The sequence below is a fragment of the Mustelus asterias genome, chromosome 2 (assembly GCF_964213995.1).
Source record: "Mustelus asterias chromosome 2, sMusAst1.hap1.1, whole genome shotgun sequence".
Classification (NCBI taxonomy): Eukaryota; Metazoa; Chordata; class Chondrichthyes; order Carcharhiniformes; family Triakidae; genus Mustelus; species Mustelus asterias.
In genome coordinates this window covers 26,899,471-26,922,248 of record NC_135802.1, presented here as the reverse complement: position 1 = coordinate 26,922,248, position 22,778 = coordinate 26,899,471, and the positions used below count along the sequence as shown (strand labels likewise).

The following is a 22,778-nucleotide window of genomic DNA, read 5'->3' as shown; positions in this document are numbered from 1 at the left end:
CATTCAAGAAGCTTGACTATTCAGGACATAGCAATTTACTTGACTGGCACCCCATCTATCACTGATTACAGTGGCAGCAGTGCGTACATTTACAAGATGCACTGCAGCAGCTCAGCAAGGCTCATTTGGCAGCACTTTTCAAATCTTTGACCCATATCACCTAGAAGGACAAGAGCAGCAGATGCATGGGAACATCACCACCTGCATGTTCCCCTCCAAGCTACAGACCATCCTGATTTGGAACCATATCGCTGTTACTTCACTGGGATGAAGAGAAATGTCTTCACTCTGTGGGTGGTAAATTTTTGCAATTCTTTGTCCCACAGGGCTTTTAGAGGCTCAGTAATTGAGTTTGTTCAAGACAGAGATTGTAGACTTTTAGATATTAAAGGTATCAAGGGGATAGTGGAGGAAAGTGGCACTGAGATGGAAGATAAGCCATAATATATCATAGAATCATAGAAACCCTACAGTACAGAAAGAGGCCATTCGGCCCATCGAGTCTCCACCGACCACAGTCCCACCCAGGCCCTACTCCCATATCCCTATATATTTACCCAACTAATCCCTCTAACCTATGTATCTCAGGACACTAAGGGCAATTTTTAGCATGGCCAATCAACCTAACCCGCACATCTTTGGACTGTGGGAGGAAACCGGAGCACCTGGAGGAAACCCACGCAGACACGAGGAGAATGTGCAAACTCCACACAGACAGTGACCCCAAGCCGGGAATCGAACCCAGGTCCCTGGAGCTGTGAAGCAGCAGTGCTAACCACTGTACTATAGTTGAATGGCAGAGCAAGCTTGAGGGACCAAATGGCCAATAATAGAAAAAAACAAATTACTGCAGATGCTGAAATTTGAAACCAAAAGAGTAAATGCTGGAAAATCTCAGCAGGTCTGGTAGCATCTGTAAGGAGAGAAAAGAGCTGACATTTCGAGTCCAGACGACCCTTTGTCAAAGCTGATAATAATAGATTATAATAGATAGTAGATGTTATAACTGGCCTATAATTTTCTGCTTTCTGTCTACTTCCTTTCTTATGTTTGCCAGTTTCCAATCTGTTGGGACCTTTCCGGAATCCAGGGAATTTTAGAAGTTTACAGCCAATGCAGTCCCGATCTCTGTGGCCACTTACTTTAAGACCACGGGATATAGCCCACTAGGTCGAATCCCAATAATTTTCCTCATACTTTGTCTCTAGTATTAGTGTTTGTATTATGTTCCTCGCTTCCTTTTCCCCATTGATTTTCCACTATTCATGGGATTATTTTGTGTCTTCCACCAAGAAGATAGATACAACATACTTGTTCAAAGTCTCTGCCATTTCTGTTTCCCATTATTAATTCCCTGTCTCATCCCTAAGTGACCGACATAAACTTTCACTACTCTCTCCCTCTTTATATACTTGTAGAAGCTCTCACTGTCCAATTTTATATTCATTTCCTAGATTACTCTCACACTCTAATTTCTCCCGTTTGTTTAGTCATTTTTTGCTGACTTCTAAAAGTTTTTCCAACTTTCTGGTTACTAATCTTTGCAGCACTCTGTCTCTTCTTTCAATTTGATACCATCCTTAACTTAGTTAACCACAGATGGTGCATCCTTCTCATAGTCTTTTGCAATGGAAAATGTCTTGTCGAGAGGTATCAAATGCCTCCATAATTGTCTATTACTGCTTATCTACCATTTTATCTTTCAAACTATTTTCCCAGGCTACTACAACCAACTCCATCTTCATATCTTTATAATTAGCATTATTTAAGTTTAAGACACCAATTTCAGACCCACATTTCTCACCCTCTAACTAAATGTGAAATGTTATCATGTTGTGATCGCACTTGCCAAGAGGATCTCGATAATGAATTAATCCTGTCTCATTACACATTACCAGGTCTACGCCTGTTTCTTGGTTGATTATACAAGGTATTATTTCAAGAAACTGTCCTTCATGAACTCTTATAAACATCTTTCACAATTATAGAATCATAGGATCCTACAATTCTGAAGGAAGCCATTACAATCACCCACTACAATCCCACCCAGGCCCTATCCCAGTAACCCCATGCATTTATCCTAGCTAGTCCACATGACACTAAGGGGCAATTTAGCATGGCCAATCCCTTTTAAGACTCTGAGGAAACCGGAGCACCCAGAGGAAACCCACGCAGACACAGGGAGAATGTGCAGACTCCACATAGACAGTGACCCAAGCCAGGAATCGAACCCGGGACCCTGGCACTATGAGGCAGCAGTGCTAACCACTGTGCCACCATGCCACCCCATGGTATTTTTCTTAAAACCCACCATTATTTCTTGGCGTACACTCAGTGTAACTCTTGCTTAGGGGGCCTATAAATTACTCCTGCCTATGATTTATTTCCCTTTCTATTTCTTATCTCCACCAACCCAATTATATATCTTGATCTTCCAAGCCAAGCCTACATAATTTCTCACCACTGTACTATTCTGATCCTTTATTAACGGTGCGACACCACCTCTTTTTCCTTCTTGCCCTACCAAAATCTCGCATACCCTTGAATATTCAGCACCTAGTCTTGCTCACTTTGCAATTATGTCTCAATAATATCATATCATATCATACCCATTTATTTCTACATGTGTTATCAATTCATCCATGTAATTTACCTATTGAATCCTCATACTTCTGTTGGTATCTGATGCCACGTAAGGCATTTTGTAAGCAGCATATTATTTAAATGGGGGAGAGATTGCAGAACTCAATGGTACAGAGAGATCTGGGTGTCCTGGTACATCACTACTACAGCCAACTCCATCTTCATATCTTTATAATTAGTATTATTTAAGTTTAAGACACCAATTTCAGACCCACATTTCTCACCCTCTAACTAAATGTGAAATGTTATCATGTTGTGATCGCACTTGTCAAGAGGATCTCGATGTTCTGGTACATGGTAACCTTGTATGTAGATATAGCAAATGATTAGGAAGGTAAATGGAATACAGTTGTTTAGTGCAATGAAAATGGAATATAAGAGTAGGGATGTTTCACTATAGTTGTTTAGGGTGGCACCACATTTAGAGTACTGCGTACAGCTTTGGTCTCCTTATTTGAGAAAGGGCATAATTGCATGAGAAGTAATTCAGAGAAAGTTCACTCAACTAATACCTGGAATGAAGGGGTTACTCTATGAGGAAAGTTTGGACAGTTTGGGCCTGTATCCATTGGAATTTAGAAGAATGAGGTGCAACCTTATTGAAACATTTAAGACCCTGAGGGGACTTGACAAAGTTGATGCTGGAAAATATTTTCCCGTTGTGTGTGAGACTGGAATGAGGAGATGTCGTTTAAAAATAAGGGAATTTAGACAGATGAGGAGATTTTTTTTTTCTCCTCGAGGATTGAGTCTGTGGAACTCGCTTCCCCCCCGAGAGTGATGGAGCTGTGCCTTTGAATATTTTTTAGGCTAAATTAGACAGATTCTTGATTGACAAAGCAGTCAAAAGGTATTGGGTTTAGGAATGAAAGTGAAGTTGAGGCCACATTTAGATCAACCATGATATCTTGAATAGCAGAGCAGGCTCGAGGGGCTGAATGGTTTAGTTCTACGCGTCATTGATATGTTCGTATAAATACAAGTGCTGTTTGTTTGGTTTACATAAATTTTAGAAATGAATCCAAATTTTGGTTATAGAAAACTATTGCTTCCACTTGACCATATTAAATGAAAATGAGAAGAGTGTGAATGGAAAATTAAGCAACTGATTTCATGGTTATATAGTCCCGCACCCCCACACACACACTTATATATTACAAACTGAGTGATTTATTGACATTGCCTCAATGCTAAGATGTGTTCCTGCCTTTGAACATACTTATTTACGTTAATTTGCAGAAATGTGTTATTGCCATTTTCCAGTGTTATATAATATGCAGATGAAGACATTCTTCACAGTGTAGTTGGAATGATTTGTTGTGTCAAATTTCAATGCCACAACAATTCCCTGTGTCCTGTATACCTTCTGATTGGCTGTGTGTATATTAAACACTGAAAGGTGCTGCAAGGTTGGATAGAATTATAGAATCCCTATGGTGCAGAAGGAGGCCATTCAGCCCTTCAAGCTTGCACCGACGACAATCCCACCCAAGCCCTATTCCCGTAACCCCACACATTTATCCTGCTGGTCCCCCTGACACTAAGGGGCAATTCAGCATGGCCAATCAACCTAACCCCCACACATCTTTGGACTGTGGGAGGAAACCGGAGCACCCGGAGGAAATCCGCGCAGACGTGGAGAGAATGTGCAAACTCCACTCAGGCAGTCACCCAAGGCTGGAATTGAACCCGGGTTCCTGCCATTATGAGGCAGTTGGATGAATCAATTTTGAAGGTACACTTTCTGATGTGTACTTTGGGACAGGTATTTACTGAAAGAATCTGTTATGTAACATTACCGCAGCATCTCTCCATAGATTTGCTGTCATTGTTGCAGTCTGGTTCTCTTGGCACTGCAGAGAGCAATCACCCTGTCTACTGTCTCCTGCCAGACATTTTTGGACAGTTCTTCTCCTCGGAGGGACTGTCAGCCAAGCGACAACTCACTTTTATATAACTCCTCTGACATAGGAAGGCAATCCTTTTTCTCATCGCTTGGATAAGCACCTAAAAGGCACATGTACCCTTCCACATACTGGCAATCAGTGTGAAACTTTTAAACCATTCAAATGAAATGGAAATTTAACTCCAGATGATTTGTTGATTTTAATTCCAAAATGCCTCTTCAGTTTCTTTTTGTCAATATGTTTATTTGGACACCATCAGGGGAAAGCTTCAAGTATTTTGCTGCATCACTGATTTTACAAACCGATGAGGTTGCTGTTCCAGGAAAGTCACAATCATGTCTTTACCAAGCTTTACGGATGCAGCTTTCCCACGTGAAAAACAAATTAGTGAGTTCAAGTGAATGCAAGATGTTGACCATTGATTGCAGAGCAAATTGCCTTGGTTCACTGAGCTTTTGCAACCTTGTTGTTTGCTACATTCATGCAGGTAATACCTTCCTAGTTTGTGCTTTTTTCTTGTAGCTAAATGGATTTTTCCCATCCACTTATTTCTGGCATAGCAATAGTCAATAGGATTAGCATAGTTTTGCAATAGAAATTCTCCCCTGCACTGTAGGTTCATCGCAATGAGTCATAGTGACACTCAGCCCTTTGTCAATCGCATTAATATTGTAAAACCACAGAAGAAACAGCAGCCATTATATTTTTATTTCTGCGTTAAAAATCTATTTCTGTTCTATAGTGATGTGTTTTTGTATTCCCCTAATTCTATGTTTTGCACTCTGAGTAATATAAGCCCTTAAAGAACCTGTAATAGGGCAAGTAATCCCAGCGTGCATGTCTCTTGCGGGTAGCCCAATACACAGGAAAGTATTTACCTGGAATAGATGGAGTCCTGACCCCAAACGATGCACTGAACAGCCATGTGGGAGCAGTGGAACAGATGGTTTACTGCACACATTTCCAAACCCTAAGTACAGGTACTGCAGTACTGGAATATTATTCTTAGAAACTCTTAGTGTTTCCAATTTGTGTAGGTGTTAAAATAATATCCCTGACACCAAATTGCCTTAGTATAAAATGTTCCCGGCAGTTAGATCCTGAAGGGGATTAGCAGGGTAAATATGTGAGGTTAAGGGGATGGGGTTTGGGTGGGATTGTTGTCGGTGCAGACTCGATGGGCCAAATGGCTTCCTTCTGCACTGTAGGGATTCTATGGTTTTAATCTTTTTAGCAGTGCACTTCTCAAAAAATCTATTTTCACTTTGCTTAAGTCCGGCTGGGCATTAGGACTGTTGTGTCATCAGTTCCTTGCTTCAGGGTAAGCACAGGTGCTTTGATGTGGCAAATGCTGCATGGTGGCACAGTGGTTAGCATGGCTGCCTCACTGCGCCAGGGACCAAAGTTCAATTCCAGCCTTGGGTCACTGTCTGTGTGGAACTTGCACATTCTCCCCGTGTCTGCGTGGGTTTCCTCCGGGTGCTCCAGTTTCCTCCCACAGTCCAAAGATTCTAGGTTAGGTTGATTTGCCATGCTAAACTGACCCTCCTGTCGGCGGGATTAGCAGAATAAATATGTGGGGTTACGGGAATAGGGCCTGGGTGTGATTGTGGTTGGTACAGACGTGATGGGCTGAACGGCCACAAAGAACAAAGAAAATTACAGCACAGGTACAGGCCCTTCGGCCCTCCAAGCCTGCACCGACCATGTTGCCCGACTTAACTAAAACCCCCTACCCTTCCGGGGACCATATCTCTCCATTCCCATCCTATTCATGTACTTGGGAATACCTCCTTCTATGATTCTATGAGACTGATAGGTTAGATTTCGTGCTGTGTGGAGACAAAAGGTTTATTTGTACATGTAATATTTAAAATGTGTAAGTTTCAATTGATGACAACTCAGCATTGATGCATCACAATTCTCATGAATCACACTTCAGTACTTCCCACATTGCCCATGGCATTGGTAAAATTAGAAACATTTAAATTTTACTTATTTTCTTTAATGCAGTTGTTGAGAATTACTCGTCACAGGGAGGCTGTGCTATGTTATGTTCTGCTCCATATATTTTAACCATAGCTGACGACATTACTTGTTAGGATCCAACTTTTTGTTAGAGAATGAAGCTCAAGGTAACAAATAATTTATATTGTTGTGAATTTGTTAGACTTAAAATGGTAGCGGACAATGTTTGACTAATTTCAATCTGTAGCACCTCAAGCAGCAAATTAAACATTCAGAAGCATTGAAGGAAGATTTCGCTTTTTGCATGGCTATTGAAGCAACTCATTTCAGTGGGAGCTCACTCAAGGCCCATTCAGTTCAAACTGTTAGAAAATATGGAATGAAACTTTGGTCATTCAGATTATCAAATTGTTTCTTTCCATTTCCTTCATATCATCCACCTTCTGTCATGAATTGTATGATTACGTACTCTGTTTCCTGGGGCAGTTGTTCTGTTGACGTTGATTCCCCATGACATTGTTTTTGGATTGTTTTCGCTGGAGTTCAGACGAATGAGGGGGGAATCTCATAGAGACTTAGAAAATTCTAACAGGACTAGACAGGGTAGATGCAGAGAGGATGTTCCTGATGGTGGGGAAGTCCAGAACCAGGGGTCACAGTCTGAGGATTTGGGGTAGACCATTTAGGACGGAGGTGAGGAGACATTTCTTCACCCAAAGAGTGGTGAACCTGTGGAATTCATTAATAGAGGAAGTATCTGATGCCAAAACATTGAATGTATTCAAGAGGCGGCTGGACATAGCACTTGGAGTGAGTGGGATCAAAGGTTATGGGGGAAAAGCAGGATTAGGCTATTGAGTTGGACGATCAGCCGTGATCGTAATGAATGGCGGAGCAGGCTCGAAGGGACAAATGGCCTCATCCTGCTACTTGCTTCTATGTTTCTATTCCACACAGTGGCCCTGATATTAACCCAGGGTTGGCAAGAGAATGGCTGGGATATGGGTAGAATTTCCAGGCGGGAAGCCCAGAAATAAGGGTTGCCCAGAGCTCCTGCTGACAGAGAGGACCTCTCTGAATCCACCTGGCAGCCAGCCTGATCGACAGGCTGGCAAGAAAGCAACCAAGGAGCAGACGCCAGGTAAATAGCAGTGCTGGGGGAAAGGGGAGTTGGCAGTTGGGGTGTGGTGAGTACTTGGAGATTGCTAAAGGGTGGGGCGAGTTGGAGATCGCGGGATGTGTAACGTGATGAGTTTATTAGGCCTGAGCAAGACACTGAAGATCCACCTGTCCCACAAGCTATACTGTCAATGCACATAGTTCATGGGTGCAACCCGACTCATCCCTTTTGAGTTGCTGGCTTCCCTGAGGCTTGGGAAACTTGGCCTCACCAGGCTAAAAATTGTTTAAAAAACTGTTAAGTGTTGATGCACAGACCACTTGAAAGCTTTTATTGATTGACCTTCATGCTAAGAGTGGATTGGTTGTCTGCCCCCAATCCACCTCTGCTACTACAGCTGGAGCGGATAAGTTGAAGACGTGTTGTGTTGTGTTTGAGATTTTAAAGATTTTCGGTTCCCACCTGACCCAATTTAAGGAGTCACGAGAGCCCCTTTCGGAGCCTCATTTGAGTTCAAAGCCGTACTCTGGACGTGAGTGACAATGCCAAGTATTGTGGTTAAACAACAATTTTATTGAATATTGACTTATGATTATAATCATAATAATAATGATCTGACAATTATTATTACAGAGTCATAGAGGTTTACAGCATGGAAAGAGGCCTTTCGGCCCGTGCCGCCCAGTTTTTATCACCAAGCTAGTCCCAATTGCCCGCAATTGGTAATATAAAAACGGAAAGAGAACGATAACTTTATTGAAAGGAAAAAACACATAGAAGAGAAGGACAGATTTTTTGTTTGAACCAATATGATCTTTTCCATGACAGCTTCCCAAAATCGATACATACGTTACCATTCCCTTGGTACGTACGTTATCCAGTTGCTGAATACTCTTAATGAGTGGGTGCCATGATCAGTCACGCTGTTCCTGACCGTTCCTCCTGTCTTCAGTGGTGACTATTCCACTATGGCTGCAACACCAAATGCCCGCAATCTTTTGAGGCCTGACATCGTCTTTCCCAAGACAAATCTTGGCTCTTATCAGTTCCTATCGCAGGGATCGCAAGGCCATGCAGCTTTGCAACATCCATGTTGTTGACGTAGATCTTGACAGTGTCTTTTCATCTGCCATGTTTTGTCCATCAATCAAACTTCAGCTTCCAATGCTTCAGACCGCACCACATAAGATTATTCAGCATCCTGGCCTATTGTCCAAGGGTCACTCAATCAGTAGAACTGTTCATCTAATCGCAAAGTAGTACTGTAGTATTCTAGCTTGCAAAATGGAAAACAAAGCTTTAGTTTGAACACCTGAAAAACAAGGCTTAGTCACTACTGATTATTATTGATTAATTCATCAAAGCACATGGTGGGTGATGATTACTGTCTACAAAGTAAGAAAATATAAAATGATTTTAAGCATTCACTCTCGGCTTAAATTCAAGAGCAAAGTAAAAATAAAATGCAAAAATACATGATTACAAAAACTGCAGGCCTCAGGCCTACACGACCTATCCATTCTTCAATGTTGAAGATTATCTCATTGAGTCAAAGAATATGATCACCCTCTTACTCAGCTCACATGTCTCCATGTTGCTGTTTCCCACTATCTCGCGGCACAGTGGTTAGCACTGCTGCCTCACAGCGCCAGGGACCTGGGTTCAATTCCAGCCTTGGGTGACTCTCTGTGTGGGGTCTGCACGTTCTCCCCAGGTCTGCGTAGGTTTCCTCCGGGTGCTGCAGTTTCCTCCCACAATACGAAGATGTGCAGGTTAGGTTGATTGGCCATGCTAAATTGCCCCTTAGTGTCAGAGGGGCTAGCAGGGTAAGTACATGGGTTTGTGGGGATAGGGCCTGGTGGGATTGTTGTTGGTGCAGGCTTGATGGGCCGAACAGCCTCTTTCTGCACTGTAAGGATTCTATGATTCAGTTCTATGATTGTTCTTTCTGTTCTGTGCTATATGTTACCCCGTCTTGAACTCCCCCTATTTTCTTCTTGCCACGTGGATGGGTGATATGACAGTGAAAGGAGACACAAACATCTGCAGGCTCCATTCAGGCCCCCAAGGGTTAGGAGGGAGGGGGAATGTGCCTTGCTTCCCACCCCTTCATCAATTAATCGTGATTCTCCCAACCTCCCAACACCCTCGTTTCCATCAGATCCCCGCTCCTTCATCGTCTCATTCCACCCCTACCCTTATCACTGACTCTACCATCTCTGCCTAGAGCTACCCACTCAGCTCTTTGGACTGGTCTCACTTTGCTTCTACATCTGTATCAACCCTTTCCCCACTCACTCCCTACTGAAGGATAGGTGCTGAGACACCAAATAACCCATCTCTCTCAATCAGTTTCCCTCCCCTCTTCCACCTGTGGGATCCAATTTTCTTTGGGGATTCATCTTTAAAAAAAAAGAAATAAAATTAGAATGAAGGATGCAAACTCTCTGTTCGTATTTATGTCTTTCTCTTCTCCACTCCCACAGGTTGGAGATTAGAATTCATGTACATAAATAGTGTTAACTTAAAAAGATCAAGTTATTTAAACTTCAAAATTCAACTGCTGCGTCTGTTTAAAAATTGGAATAGTGATAAATGACGATGTTCACTCACTCAACACCTTTTTAAAAAAGAATTGCTCATCTGCAGGAGTAACAGGTACTGCAGATACCTACAATAACATTTCAACAAACATGTGCCCCACATACTGAATTTATATATAATAGATATTCCGTGGTAATGGAGCAGAACTATAGATCACGGAGATAGAGTAGGGGAATAAGCTGACTGGATTGCTCTACAGAGAGCTAATGTGGGCTTGATGGGCCGAATGGCCACCTCCTGTGCCATAATGTCACTTAAGGCCTGAATTTGAGCCCCAGAAGTTGAGATTTTTGGTCCAGGATGGTGACTCTGGGTGTTGGGCTGGGCAACCCTGGAACGGGTTGCTGGGTGTGGAGGCAGGCTGGGCAGAAGGCTCGCACCAGCACATTGTCAAAGATTTTAACAACACAGTAAAACAAAAAGCAATCCTTACCCCTCACACACAGACACACAACACACCCCATGCTCCATCCATGCCAAAACATGCCACTTCATGCATCCCTCCCCCCGCATTGCCCCATACTCTTCTTGCCAACCTGTGGCCCTTTAAAGACCTATGCTAACTTAGTGCCAACCCATGTCCACCCACCCATCCACATGCCAACTATCTCAGTATCCACCATGGGCAGACCTCACAAGCCAAGCTGTGATTAAATGAAGTAAAGTTCTAAGGATCTATTGCAACTATATTGTCCCTTATAAGAACAAATTGCCTAGTCTCATAAAAACAAGTATTAAAATTCAGAGTCCTATTTCAGAGTTTATACTCTGAGCTGCCATGCAGTACAAATCTTGTAATGGTAGCCCTCAGGCTTATGTCAACAGACAGTGAAATAGCAAGCAATGATTTATTTTAACACTCCCAAGGGTTTTAAATGCCTTGATAGCTTGACATTTGCTTTGGACACTTTTCACAGTTCCCTTTGGCAATTCCCCTAATGGTTCCAATTAGTTTATGTGCTTTTTATGCAGATTTATGTCTATTTTTAACAGTCCCAAAGGGCACCTTATCTCTCCCCAAATTATCCCGGGACCATATCCAAAGGCATACCATACCTCTCGAAGGGGGTATCCCAACTGTTTGAAGAACTGTGCAAAATTTGCTCCTACCAGGTCTAATCTCTACATTTCTGTACATCTGTACATTTCTGTACATCTGTACATTTTCGAAATTACATGAAAATTCAGGCCTAAGAGTCCATGACACTAACATTTACCCATCTTCATGGTGTCTTTAATCATGGCTTGAATCATAACACCCTGAATGTATTTGTTATTATCACAAGCAAGCTTACATCAGCATTCAATGAAATCACTGTGAAAATTCCCTAGTTGCCACACTCGGGCACCTGTTCGGGTACACTGAGGGAGAATTTAGCATGGTCAATGCACCTAACCTGCACGTCTTTCGGACTTTGGGAGGAAACCAGAGCACTCGGAGGAAATCTGCACAAACACGGGGAGCACGTGCAGACTCCACACAGACAGTGACCCAAGCCGGGAATCGAACCTGTGTCCTTGGTGCTGTAAGGGGAGCAGTGCTAACCACTGTGCCAGCATGTTAATAATTACAGCAATAAGCTGCAATTCCAATCGCCAACAACGTATTAATTTATTTTTTTCCAGGAGTTTGCTGAATGCATTTTGTATTCTGCAATGTGGAAAGAAATTCTTCTGAAACCCTGTTTTCCTTGAAACTTGTTAATTCTGACACACACCCTGTCATTCTGTGTTCATAACCTAACAAAAACCACTTTGAGCTTTAATGTAATAAACCATGCCAAGGTGCTTTATGGGGTTATTGTAAAGTAAAATTTGACATTCAGTCTGAAAAAATGATATCAGCACAGTTCATCAAAACCTTGCTGAAAGAGGTAGGATTTAAAAAGCATCTTAAAGAAGGGCAGAGTGGTGGAGGAGAGGTTTAGCTCAGGAATTCTAGTGCTTGGAACCAAGGCAGCTAAAGCCATGGCCACTAATGGTGAAGCAATTTAAATATGGGATGTTCAGGAGGCCAAAATTAGAGGAGTGCAGATATCTGAGGGCTGTAGGGCTGAAGGTATCTTGCCCTCACCCTTCTTTTCTCAAAAGAGATGAAATTCATGCTATGGTTTTATTATCACAACTTAGAGCTCCAGCTATCACAATCATTTTTGCCACTGTTATGTGAATCTTTCTCCAATTCATGAACGTGCCTTTTGAAGGTGGGCTATCCACAGCAATGCTCCATGTTTGCTAAACTTTTTTTTATTCATTCATGAGACATGGGCATCGCTGGCTGGCCAGCATTTCTTGCCCATTCCTAGTTGCACTTGAGAAGGTGGTGGTGAGCTGCCTTCTTGAAACACTGATACAACTGAGTGGTTTGCGAGGCCATTTCAGAGGGCAGTTAAGAGTCAACCACATTGCTGTGGCTCTGGAGTCACATGTAGGCAGACCAGGTAAGGACAACAGATTTCCTTCCCTAAAGACATTAGTGAACCATATGGGGTTTTCTGACGATTGATAATGGTTTCATGGTCATCAGTAGATTCTTAATTCCAGGTATTTTTTATTGAATTCAAATTCTACCAACATGCAGTGGTGGGATTCGAACCTGGATCCACAGAGCATTAGCTGAGTTTCTAGATTAATAGCCTGGTGATAATACTATGAGGCCAGTGTCTCCCCAAGCTGATCTTTATTATCTGGTCAGTGCCAGATCCCAGTACTAAAATTTGTCATAGATCCATTGTACTGATTAATACATTCAACATCTTGTCCTCTGAAAGTTGCATAACTTCCAGAACTGGAAAATGCTGTTTCAAATGCTGCCTGCCCATTTTATGTGTCCTGATGGTGAGGACATCCAGTCTTATTCCTTTGATGCACAGAGTAAGTCATGGATCTTTTAGGCTCTGCCTCTGTTAAGGAGAATGATGACCGTGCCAGGTGAGACAGGATGTTACGCCACAACTATCCTTTCACTGTTCACAAGGCTTGTGAAATGGTGTCACAGTCCTCCACCACCAGAATACGCTCATGAATCTGATTGATTATGACTGCAAAGTGAAAAAATATGAATTAAGGAAGATGAAAAGAATTTTGTGGAACCGAATTAAGTATGTGGGAGGTTTGGTGATTTTTCTATGTGTTATCTTTAAGTTTTATATATATATGTATAAATGATTTCTTTGCATTCCTATCACTGCCCAGTTTACCTCGTGGAATGAGTGTTCATAGAATCATAGAATCATAGAAACCCTACAGTACAGAAAGAGGCCATTCGGCCCATCGAGTCTGCACCGACCACAATCCCATCCAGGCCCTACCCCCATATCCCTACATATTTTACCCACTAATCCCTCTAATCTACGCATCCCAGGACACTAAGGGGCAATTTTAGCATGGCCAATCAACCTAACCCACACATCTTTGGACTGTGGGAGGAAACCGGAGCACCCGGAGGAAACCCACGCAGACACGAGGAGAATGTGCAAACTCCACACAGACAGTGACCCGAGCCGGGAATCGAACCCAGGTCCCTGGAGCTGTGAAGCAGCAGTGCTGGTTCTAACTATCCTACTAATTGCTGCTTTACTAAATACTATCATAATGGGCAAAAATTATTGCGTTCATATCCTAAAATTATTGAAATGTAAACTACAACATCCTTTCCGCTGGTCCAAAATAGAGTGTAAAGGAATAAGTGTGATGAGATGAATGGTCTTCTCCCATGTGTGGAATCATGTATTCCTTTTAATTATTTCTCAATTTTGTTGGGACATTGTCACAAAGTTCCCACAAAAATTGCAAAATATAACAAGAGGAACAAAGAAAGTAATTGTTTATAGAAGGAGAGGGTTAACTCATTGATCCATCGTACAGCCACTGCTAGTTAAAGTTGAATTAAAGCTACCATAAATGAAGGTATTCAAGATCATAAAGCAGGGAGTTTATAGATTTACCCTCAAGACCTTTGATTAAAACTGGGTATTTGAGGAATTAAGTTAGTTTGTAAAGTTTCCAATTTAACCAGTGCCTCCCATCCCCACTAAAGGTGTTAATGAAAATGTTAAAGAACAGTTGCAGTGCGCAATTGCGGAATCATAGAATCCCTACAGTGTAGAAGGAGGCCATTCAGCCCATCGAGTCTGCACCAACCACAATCCCACTCCGTCCCTATTCCATAACCCCTCATATTTACCCTGCTAATCCCCCTGACACTGGGGTTAATTTAACATGGCCAATCAACCTAACCCGCACATCTTTGGCATGTGGGAGGAAACCAGAGCAGCCGGAGAAAACCCATGCAAACACGGGGAGAATGTGCAAACTCCACACAGACAGTGACCCAAGGCCGGAATTGAACTCACGTCCATGGTACTGTGAGGCAGCAGTGCTAACCACTGTGCCACCGTGCCGCCGGGGAAATTACATGGAGTTTTATCTCTGCCGAGTTAGATGCAGAATAAACTTGCTGAAGGTAAAAGACATGCTATGCTGCTGCACTATTCCTCCATCATATACTAACAGTTACTATTAACAGTTCTGTGTCATGGTACAGCATTAGAGAATAACAGTATGCTATGCTGCAATCTGGTAACAGGTGATTTTAGACTTGCACTTTCCCAGCCAGTGAATTGGTGATCTCAACTGTGCCATCATGGTGGAGTATTCAGTTAAGGTCAGTTTCTTCCTTACTGGGAGGAAAAGGGCATTTGTCGAGAGAAGGAATGTCACCAGTGCCATTCCCACCAAGTATCAGTTACTGGTTAAGCTTGGGAATAGGTACTGTACCTTCTTCCCTTGACGCAAAGAGATCCTGAAAATAAAGAGAATGAAATGTCTTATATTTTATCGAGGTTTCATTTTTTAAAATCCATTTTTCAATAGATTTTCATCGATCCAACGAAAGGCGTTATGTGTTATGAAACTTTGAATTACTTTTTTAAAAAAGTATTTTCCCGCTAAAATTGTAACTAAAATTCATCTTTAAAACCTCTGTGTGTTTTTAGGTTAGCTGTTTCACTAATTGTTCTTTGATTTATCTTCCTAAAATTTTACAGTGTCATTTTTGCTATTTCATTTTTTTATGTGTGAAAATTGTCGTTAACCTTGTTTGAGGTTTGTGTATCTTGACGTTGTTTTTCCACCCCCCTCACCCCTTCTTTTCCCCTTGTTTAATACATCTGCTTCCATTATGACCACCTCCATTTATTTCTGTCTGGTTTTGTTTGCCTTCCTCCTCTTCTCACCCCCGGAATTCCTGCTGCTGTAGCCTCACAGGCTGGGGAAGCTGGCCGAACAGGTAGGGGATTTTCCTGTTCCCTATTTACCCATCAGTCAGCTTCCAACAGCAGGTCAGACTAGAACTGAGTCTGGAGATGCAGGATATTGGGTCTGCATTATTTAACGTGCTCCCCCTTGTTCGCAGTTCATTGCACACCAACAGTGCCGGGAATTGATTGATAAGGAAATTTGATAAGGTTGTCGCTTGATTTTGAATCTTTCATTTTAATGTTTTTAATTCAGTATAAAACTGCTGAGGTAGAGAACTGACTGGTTACACCATGGTAAGGCTGGTTTTTTGGTTATATAGAGAAATAGAGTCATAGAGGTTTACAGCATGGAAATGGGCCCTTTGGCCCAACTTGTTCATGCCGCCCATTTTTTTTAAACCCCTAAATTAATCCCAATTCCCGCATTTGGCTCATAACCCTCTATACCCATCTTACCCATGTAACTGTCTAAAAGACAAAATTGTACCCACCACTACTACTACCTCTGGCAACTTGTTCCAGACACTCACACCCTCTGTGAAACAATTGCCTCTCTGGACCCTTTTGTATCTCTCCCCTCTCACCTTAAACCTATGCCCTCTATTTTTAGACTCCCCTACCTTTGGGAAAAGATATTGACTATCTAGCTGATCTATGCCCCTCATTATTTTATAGACCTCTATAAGATCACCCCTCAGCAATCTACGCTCCAGAGAAAAAAGTCCCAGTCTATCCAGCCTCTCCTTATAACTCAAGCTATCAAGTCCCGGTAGCATCCTTGTAAATCTTTTCTGCACTCTTTCTAGTTTAATAATATCCTTTCTATAATAGGGTGACCAGAACTGTACACAGTATTCCAAGTGTGGCCTTACCAATGTCTTGTACAATTTCAACAAGACGTCCCGATTCCTGTATTCAATGTTCTGACCGATGAAACCAAGCATGCTGAATGCCTTTTTCACCACTCTGTCTACCTGTGACTCCACTTTCAAGGAGTTATGAACATGTACCCCGAGATCTCTTTGTTCTGTAACTCTCCCCAACGCCATTAACTGAGTAAGTCCTACCCTGGTTCAATCTACCAAAATGCATCACCTCGCATTTGTCTAAATTAAACTCCATCTGCCATTCGTCAGCCCTCTGGGCCAATTGATCAAGATCCCGTTGCAATTGGAGATAACTTTCTTCACTGTCCACTATGCCACCAATCTTGGTGTCATCTGCAAACTTCCTAACCATGCCTCCTATATTCTCATCCAAATCATTAATATAAATGACAAATAACAGTGGACCCAGCACCGATCCCTGAGGTACACCGCTGGTCACAGGTCTCCAGTTTGAAAAACAACCCTCTGCAACCATCCTTTGGCTTTGTCATCAAGCCAATTTTGTGTCCATTTCGCTACTTCACCCTGGATCCTGTGAGATGTAACCTTATGCACCAACCTACTATCTGGTACCTTGTCAAAGGCCTTGCTAAAGTCCACGTAGACAACATCAACTGCACTGCCCTCATCTACTTTCTTGGTTACCCCTTCAAAAAACTCAATCAAATTTGTGAGACATGATTTTCCACTCACAAAGCCATGCTGACTGTTCCTAATTAGTCCTTGCGTCTCTAAACGCCTGTAAATCCTGTCTCTCAAAATACCTTCCAACAACTTATCCACCACAGATGTGAGGCTCACTGGCCTGTAGTTCCCAGGCTTTTCCCTGCAGCCCTTTTTAAACAAAGTCACAACATTTGCCACCCTCCAATCTTCAGGCACCTCACCTGTGACTATCGATTCAAATATCTCTGCTAGGGGACCTGCAATTTCCTCCCTTGCCTCTCTCAATGTCCTGGGATACACTTCATCAGATCCCATGGATTTATCTACCTTGATGCGCTTTAAGACTTCCAGCACCTCCTTCTCTGTAATATGTACACTCCTCATGACGTCACTATTTAATTCCCCAATTCCCTAACATCCATGCTTTTCTCATCAGTAAATACTGATGCGAAATATTCATTTAGGATCTCGCCCATCTCTTGTGGATCTTCACATAGATGACCTTGTTGATCCTTAAAAGGCCCTACTCTCTCCCCAGTTACTCTTTTGCCCTTTGTGTATTTGTAGAAGCTCTTTGGATTCTCCTTTGCCTTATCTGCCAAAACAATCTCGTGTCCCTTTTTGTCCTCCTGATTTCCCTCTCAACTCTACTCCTACACCCCCTATACTCTTCAAGGGATTCACTTGATCCCAGCTGCCTATGCATGTCATGTGCCTCCTTCTTCTTCTTGACCAGGGCCTCAATATCCCGAGTCATCCAGGGTTCCCTACTTCTACCAGCCTTGCCCTTCACTCTAAGAGGAATGTGTTTATCCTGAACCCTGGTTAACACATTTTTGAAAGCCTCCCACTTGCCAGACGTCCCTTTGCCTTCCCACAGACTCCCCCAATTAACTTCTGAAACTTCTTGCCTGATGCCATCAAAATTGGCCTTGCCCCAATTTAAAATTTTAACTTTTGGGCCAGACCTATCATTCTCCATAGCTATCTTAAAACTAATAGAATTATGGTCACTGGTCCCAAAGTGATCCCTCAGTAATACTTCTGTCACCTGCCCTTCCTTATTTCCCAAGAGAAGGTCAAGTTTTGCCCCCTCTCTAGTCGGGCCATCCACATACTGAATGAGAAATTCCTCCTGAATACACTCAACAAATTTCTCTCCGTCCAATCCTCTAATACTATGTCCGACATCTTATGTTCATGTGATTTATTTTTTAGTCCAGTTCCTTTGGGGCAGCACAGTGGCACGGTGGTTAGCACTGCTGCCTCACAGTGCCAGGGACCTGGGTTCAATTCTGGCCTCGGGTCACTGTCTGTGTGAAGTTTGCACGTTCGTCCCGTGTCTGCGTGGGTTTCTTCCAGGTGCTCTGGTTTCCTCCCACAGTCCAAAGATGTGTGGGTTAGGTTGATTGGCTGCGCTAAATTGTCCTTTAGTGCATGGGGCATTAGCAGGGTAAATAGGTGGGGCAACAGGGATAGGGTGGGATTGTTGTTGGTGCAAATTCGATGGGCTGAATGGCCTCCATCTGCACTGTAGGGATTCTATGATACCTTTCCTTAATCTGGCTTTGCGTCACAAATCCGGGTGACATTGGGGGGAAAGTTAGCTGAATGATCTCCCCACTCAGCACTAGTCTGTTACACTGCTGAGTCTTTTTTCACCAAAATATAAACGTGCAAGAAACCCACTATTCCAGAATAAGGTGATAAATTCTGATGTGTATATTTCTGAGCCCTGTCAGAGTCTTTGTTGGTATTTTGTGGCAGGATGATAGAACAATAAAATACTGGCTGACTTTCAGATAGATAAAGAGAGTTTGGAAGCAAGATACTGTGGAGTCTTCAATCTGTCAACAGGAGAGCTAAACTGCAGGTGAAATTTGAGCTCAATTATCAGTGGTAGCATGGTGTCACAATGTGCTGCCAAAAATCAAACAAAGACAACTTTACGTAAGATGCAATCCATCAGGAAGGAATTACAAGCAGCCCTAAATAAGATATTTATTGATATGGGATTTTAGTTTTTTCTTTTCGGTACTTATTTTTTTTCTCTTTCACGTGTAAGCTGTTATTTTGCTATGTACTTCTTGCTCTTGAGCTAAGAGAGACACGGGGACAGATCACCAATGTAGTTTGAGGCTCCTTCAGCGAGGCTCTCTGTAGGGAAGGGTGTTGATGAGGTACAACTGAATGTGTAATCTCCAGCTGTTCCACCGGTCGGTCATCACACCTCCAGGTGGAACCATGGCAATAGCAGCAATTGCAATAATGCAAATGGGAATATCAGTCAAGATCAGGATTTGAACCATGATCGCAAATGCATTTTTGGGTACTGGTCTGACTCCACTGCCTGATTTCCAATTTATTTGGGGGAAGCTGAGAATTAGATCAGTTTTCACAGAATTACAGAATCCCTACAGTGCAAAAGGAGGCCATTCGGCCCATTGAGCCTGCACCGACTGCAATCCCACCCAGGCCCTACCCCATAACCCCCATGTATTTACCTCACCAATCTCCCTTTTTCTTTAACGCACACTCAAGTTTCTGGTTCAAGCATTTCTGGGTCAGTTGTGCTGTAGCCAACTGTAGAGTAAATCACAGAATCCCTACAGTGCAGAAGGCGGCCATTTGACCCATCGAGTCTGCACCGACCACAATCCCACCCGGGCCCTATTCCCATAACCCCGCATATTTGCCCTGTTAATCCCCTAACACTAGGGGCAATTTAGCATGGCCAATCAACCTAACCCGCACATCTTTGGATTGTGGGAGGAAACCGGAGCACCCGGAGGAAACCCACACAGACACAGAGAACGTGCAAACTCCACACAGTGACCTGAGGCCGGAATTGAACCCGGGTCCCTGGCGCTGTGAGGCAACAATGCTAACCACTGTGCCACCATGCCGCCCAGTAAAGTGATGTCTGCCAGACCTCAACAAGGCACTTTAGCCCCGAAACTCAGAAGACCAGTGAGTGTGAAGTTTCCCATTTCCTTGTAATCGTTTAAAGTAATATTGCCAATTTGTACTGAAATAACTTTTGTAATGAGATTTTGCTTATTAGAAAATGCATTGAAACTGTTTGAAATATTTTCAAATACAGCACTGCATCGCGGGGTGAACAGAGAGGTTTTAATTCTTTCACTCGAGGCCATGTTTCATGAGCAAAACCCCACTTGGTCCTGCTGACCAATTTTATATGCCCCGTGAGAACTTATTTCTTTTAACAGGTCCATTTTTAAAATATAAATGATGGAACTTCTTCAATGTGCACTCTGCAGAAATCTGGCACAGCAGTGTAACTCAAACTTTTACCAGGCATCTTGGGACAGTCTATATGCCTGCTAGCTAATAATGCGCTATAATTCTGAATTCAGGAGGTAAATATATTTCTAGTTCATGACTAAAGGTGTCAAAAGAAAATTCATTGGGAAGATCACAACAGTATGGAAGTAGCTGCTCAGAGGGAACTTTGAGACTTCAGTGTCTTTGTTATACAGCTCTTGTGGGAGCAGTTTCAGATCACTTGTTCTCGTAATCTTGAGTTACACCCACCAAGTGGTACATAAACTGCATTTTAACAGAAAATCAAACAGGCCGTTGCTATAGGTGAAGGTAGAGCCCTTGTGCTGGTACATGTCGATGCGTGTGTGCAGTGCTGTTTATCAAACTGCAATAGATAGCCTCCAGTCAGTGAGGTTGCTGGTGACAGGAGAGGGCGGAGGAGGTGGTCAATCCTTTTGGAACAGAAGTGGAATGAGAATCCACATCCTGCCTGAGGGTAAGGTACATAAGAATAGACGAGACCATCAAATGAAACTCGTAGTAATTGAGAGAAACTCTAACATTATTGGGTTGCAGCGACCTTCAAACAACTTCATTTGGGAGGAGGAAATTGCAGTGTTGCATCAGAGAAAATTACAGTGGACTTCACTGCACTTTCATCTTTTACCTAGTCCTTTCTTGAATTGTTCCTAATCATGCGATGACCAGAAATATCCTTGAACGTTGGAACTTTTATCTCATGCAATATGCGTGTACCTGAAAGTTGCAGAGTTTTAACTAAAAATAGAGTTACTATTGTTTATGGAAACTGTCCTCCAAAAATTGAACAACTGTTCTCAGAAATGGCTCACACTCATTTGTGTATTCATACTTCCACATCCACAAACAGATACACACGTTTACATAAACGGCTTATAAACAAGCACACTTTTTTTCCTCCGTTGATATTTGACCATGTTAGAATCATAGAATCACTACAATACAGAAGGACACCATTCGGCCCATCGAGCCTGTACCAACAACAATCCCACCCAGACCCCATCCCCATAAACCCCCCGACACTTAAGGGGCAATTTAGCATGGCCAATCCATCTAATCTGCACATCTTTTGATCACTTATTTTGTTTTTTGAATGAGCCAGATGTTCGGCACAACCGGCTTAGAACAAAATTTAATTACCGTCCTATAATTTGGACAGCATTATCGCAGCATACATTAAACTGTTTATTGAAGGGAATTCCTTAAATACATTTGGACTTCAGCATAATCCTGTAATTGAACTAAAAAACATATTTGAGAATGGTTTTAAAACCTGGAAAATATATATATTTCTTAATTCTCAAAAGCACATTGAATCACCCTGGCATATTTTAATAACACTTTTATTACTAAAGAACCCTTTGTAACAGCAACTTACTGCTATCTACAGTACACTTTAAGGTGGCATAAAGAATAAGGAACATGTATCCTTTGTTATACCGGCCCCGATATGGTTTCGCTGCTATTAGAAATTAAGTTTCAAAGGACATTTAATTGCTGCTATTGCATGTTAAGTATGTCATCAGTGAAACAACCTGCAGTAGTTAGCTTGGCTGCTGCTTGTGGCAATATTACTATATATTTATTCAGCTGTGTTTAAGTGTTTATTATACAATCTTCTTGCATGAATTTGGTTAATTCCTTTTGTTTGAGTGTGATTTTAGCTTTGTTTTCAGAGTTTGTGTTACCATTTTTGCAGGAAATTCAAAAAAACAAGAGCACTTTTGCAAACTGGCAAGTATTGACTGTAAATAACCAATAAATTGCATTTTGATGGAAGATGCATTAACATGTTAAATATACATTTAAACCTATAAAACCAAATTATTGGAAGTTTTGCAATAGCGACTGTCGTTTTGACTGAATTAATAGAGGCCCTTCCTGGACTTAAAATTACGATACAGAAAGTTTCAGCTAATAATTTGAGACAGACTGAAGAAATACTCGACTGCTTTTCAATGCTTATTTCCTAACCACTTGATGCTGTTGATTTCAGGGGACGTCAGGACCAGATCCCACAACTGTTTATGTGGATATGAGAGCACTACGGCATGACAGGTAATTGAAACACTCCCAACTATATTTATTTTCAAAATTAGAGTCACAGAGGTTTACAGCACGAAAACAGGCCCTTCGGCCCAACTTATCCATGGCGCCTAGTTTTTACCACTAAGCTAATTCCAATTGCCTGCATTTGGCCCCATATTCCTCGATACTAATCTTACCCATGTAACTGTCTAAAAGACAAAATTGTACCCACCTCTATTACTACCTCTGGCAAATCATTCCAGATATTCACCACCCTCTGTGTGAAAAAATTGCCCCTCTGGACCCTTTTATATCTCTCCCCTCTCACCTTAAACCTATACCCTCTAGTTTTAGACTCCTCTACCTTTGG

General features: G+C 42.2%; 1 protein-coding gene across 1 annotated transcript in view; it reads left to right on the top strand.

The window, feature by feature from the left end:
• LOC144506541 (disco-interacting protein 2 homolog C-like) overlaps positions 1–22,778 on the top strand; it is a 581,001-nt gene that overhangs the window by 524,468 nt on the left and 33,755 nt on the right. Inside the window, exon 33 of the mRNA XM_078232798.1 lies at positions 22,377–22,438. Within this exon, the coding sequence (XP_078088924.1) occupies positions 22,377–22,438 (62 nt within the window). The remainder of the gene's footprint in view (positions 1–22,376; positions 22,439–22,778) is intronic.